General features: G+C 39.1%; 1 protein-coding gene and 1 long non-coding RNA gene across 2 annotated transcripts in view; one reads left to right on the plus strand and one right to left on the minus strand.

Annotated features, from left to right (window-relative positions):
* Positions 1–890: 890 nt before the first annotated feature.
* The window catches only part of LOC108569091 (protein roadkill), a gene marked incomplete at its 5' end in the record, with an annotated part of 6,965 nt that continues 5,658 nt past the window's right edge, over positions 891–2,197 (plus strand). Inside the window, 1 exon segment of the mRNA XM_017930499.1 lies at positions 891–1,041. Within this exon segment, the coding sequence (XP_017785988.1) occupies positions 964–1,041 (78 nt within the window).
* LOC108569093 overlaps positions 1,403–2,197 on the minus strand; it is a 1,661-nt gene continuing 866 nt past the window's right edge. Inside the window, exon 3 of the long non-coding RNA XR_001891320.1 lies at positions 1,403–1,694. This is a non-coding gene — a long non-coding RNA (uncharacterized LOC108569093). The remainder of the gene's footprint in view (positions 1,695–2,197) is intronic.

The raw sequence follows: 2,197 nt of genomic DNA on the forward strand, positions 1-2,197 counted from the left end.
GACTTTTGCAACTTTTCCTCCGCCGCCGCCGCCACCTTTCTTGTATGATGAATGAAGATGCTTCACTATTATCATAAACATTACTTTCGATGGTGGCAGGAATTGAGTCAAATAATGTTGCTATCTCTCTCTCTCTCTCAAACTACTTTATATTCTTATCTATTTTTGTTGTATCGATGTGGAGACCTAGTTGGATTTAGATCAGAGTGAAATCTGGGTCCTTCTTCCTCCACCTCCTCCTCCTCCTACGCTAACTCATCTCTTTTCCTTTCTGCAATTTCGTGCTCTTATTCTTGTATCTTCGCTGTGATCGGATCACTATAATATGCTTTCTTCTACTACTGCTACTACTGATTTTCAATCGTAACGAATCGAATGATCCTAATTGTTATTTTAATTTATAGTACGTGACTCTCCTACTCTCTTTCTCCTTCGTCTTTTTCCATGGCATGTGTGTGTGTGAATGCGTACGGATTTGTGAGCAGAGTGGAGTAGAGTAGAGTAAAGTAAAGTAGACCTCATTTCATAACGCCTCTCGCCCTAGAAACGGAAAAATAACATTTGTACATTGAGTAAACTGAAACTCAAGAACGGAGATAGACAGAGAGAGAGAGAGAGTGCGAACGTAATTAGAAATAGATTGTTGTTTACTCTTTTTCTCTCGTACTCATGATCATCATAGTAAACAGCAGCTGATTGATTCCTCATAAATTGATACACTTCAACAGCTTCTTCGAATTATGTTTGTCGCTATTGCAGCTCCTTCATTCATCGCTCGTCTGCAGGAAATACTAACGTTAATATACTTTTAATGATAATTTAAATGTTTCTGCTTCTTTCATCTTCTGTTGATTTTTAATAATTTTTGTTGTTCCTTTTTTTTGTTGCAGGCTGCCGGTGGTGAGTGACTGCTCGACCGCTCAGACGGCACGGGTAAGTTCCAACCTGCACTCCACGAGCAGTATGGCCGTGAGCCGTGTGCCGAGCCCCCCGCCGCAGGAAGTTAATACCCCAGTCGCAGAGAATTGGTGTTACACTCAGGTAAACAGAGAATATCTCTCTCATATAAAAGATATTTATTGCAAGCGAATGCATGCAACAACCCTTTACCTTCCTCCTACCTACCGTCCTCCAAAAATGCGCACTCTCTCTCTCTCTCTCGATTCTCGCGCATGTATGCATGCTCTCTCTCTCTTCTTCCTCTTATTGCATAACGACGACGACGACAGCTGTTTCAGACGGTATACATGACAACCGTTTCATATACATGGGGTCTAACAAAAATTAGCTTAGTTGGCTGGAAAAACATGAAACAAAATTATATTTTAATATTTTTAATTTTCATCCTTTTGTAATTTCTCAACATAATTTCCATTTATTTTAATACATTTCTTAAGTCGGTGAAAGGTGGCTCCTTTCAAAACATTCCTCGAAATCGGCTTTTTGGAGCTTTTCCAATTTGATGCCAATTGAGCGCAAGAAAGTTGCATTATCGTGGTGCAAAAAGTACCGATGAAGTTCCCCTTTTCTCTGGTTTCCCAACAAACTTTTGAAAGGATTTCGGATTTCTTCGTGTTGCCCTAGTGATGACTTAATATTTTCGATACAGCCATTACAGGCATTAAAGCCCAGTTCATCACCTACCTACCATTTGCTGTGTTATTCTTGGATCTTCCGGCAATTTTTGACCCCACCTGCAACAAAAGCAACTAGCAAGTTTAGCAATAAGATGAGAGGTATTATCATAAAAGTCATCTTATCTATAGTATAATAATATGTTTTCTTATTCTTAATTTAACATTTAACGGATGGATCGAAATACCGCGCTCGTTTTTAACTGGGTGACACCTTGAAGCGTTGTAGTCGTAAACACTCGCACACATACACACACATCGCGCTTGGATCTTTTCTTCTTTTCCCTGTATATACGTATTTATGTAATATATGTCCGTATAGAATGGTCGTGTATGTATGTGTACACTAGAGTGGCGAAATTTTCTCCAGAGAGAGCAAAAAAAAAAGAAGTTGGAAAAGATAAACGCCGGGCGTTGTGACGCAATTTGCGGTTGAGCAAACTCGGATAAATATTTGTGCCCTCCATGTGTGTGTGTGTGTATGAATCGATTGGAAACTTTTTGAAGTTCCGAAAGTGAAACTAAAAATAAAATTCATTGTGCGTATGTATGTATATATATAT

This window comes from Nicrophorus vespilloides, unplaced genomic scaffold (assembly GCF_001412225.1).
Source record: "Nicrophorus vespilloides isolate i.1.1-1 unplaced genomic scaffold, Nicve_v1.0, whole genome shotgun sequence".
Taxonomy (NCBI): domain Eukaryota; kingdom Metazoa; phylum Arthropoda; class Insecta; order Coleoptera; family Silphidae; genus Nicrophorus; species Nicrophorus vespilloides.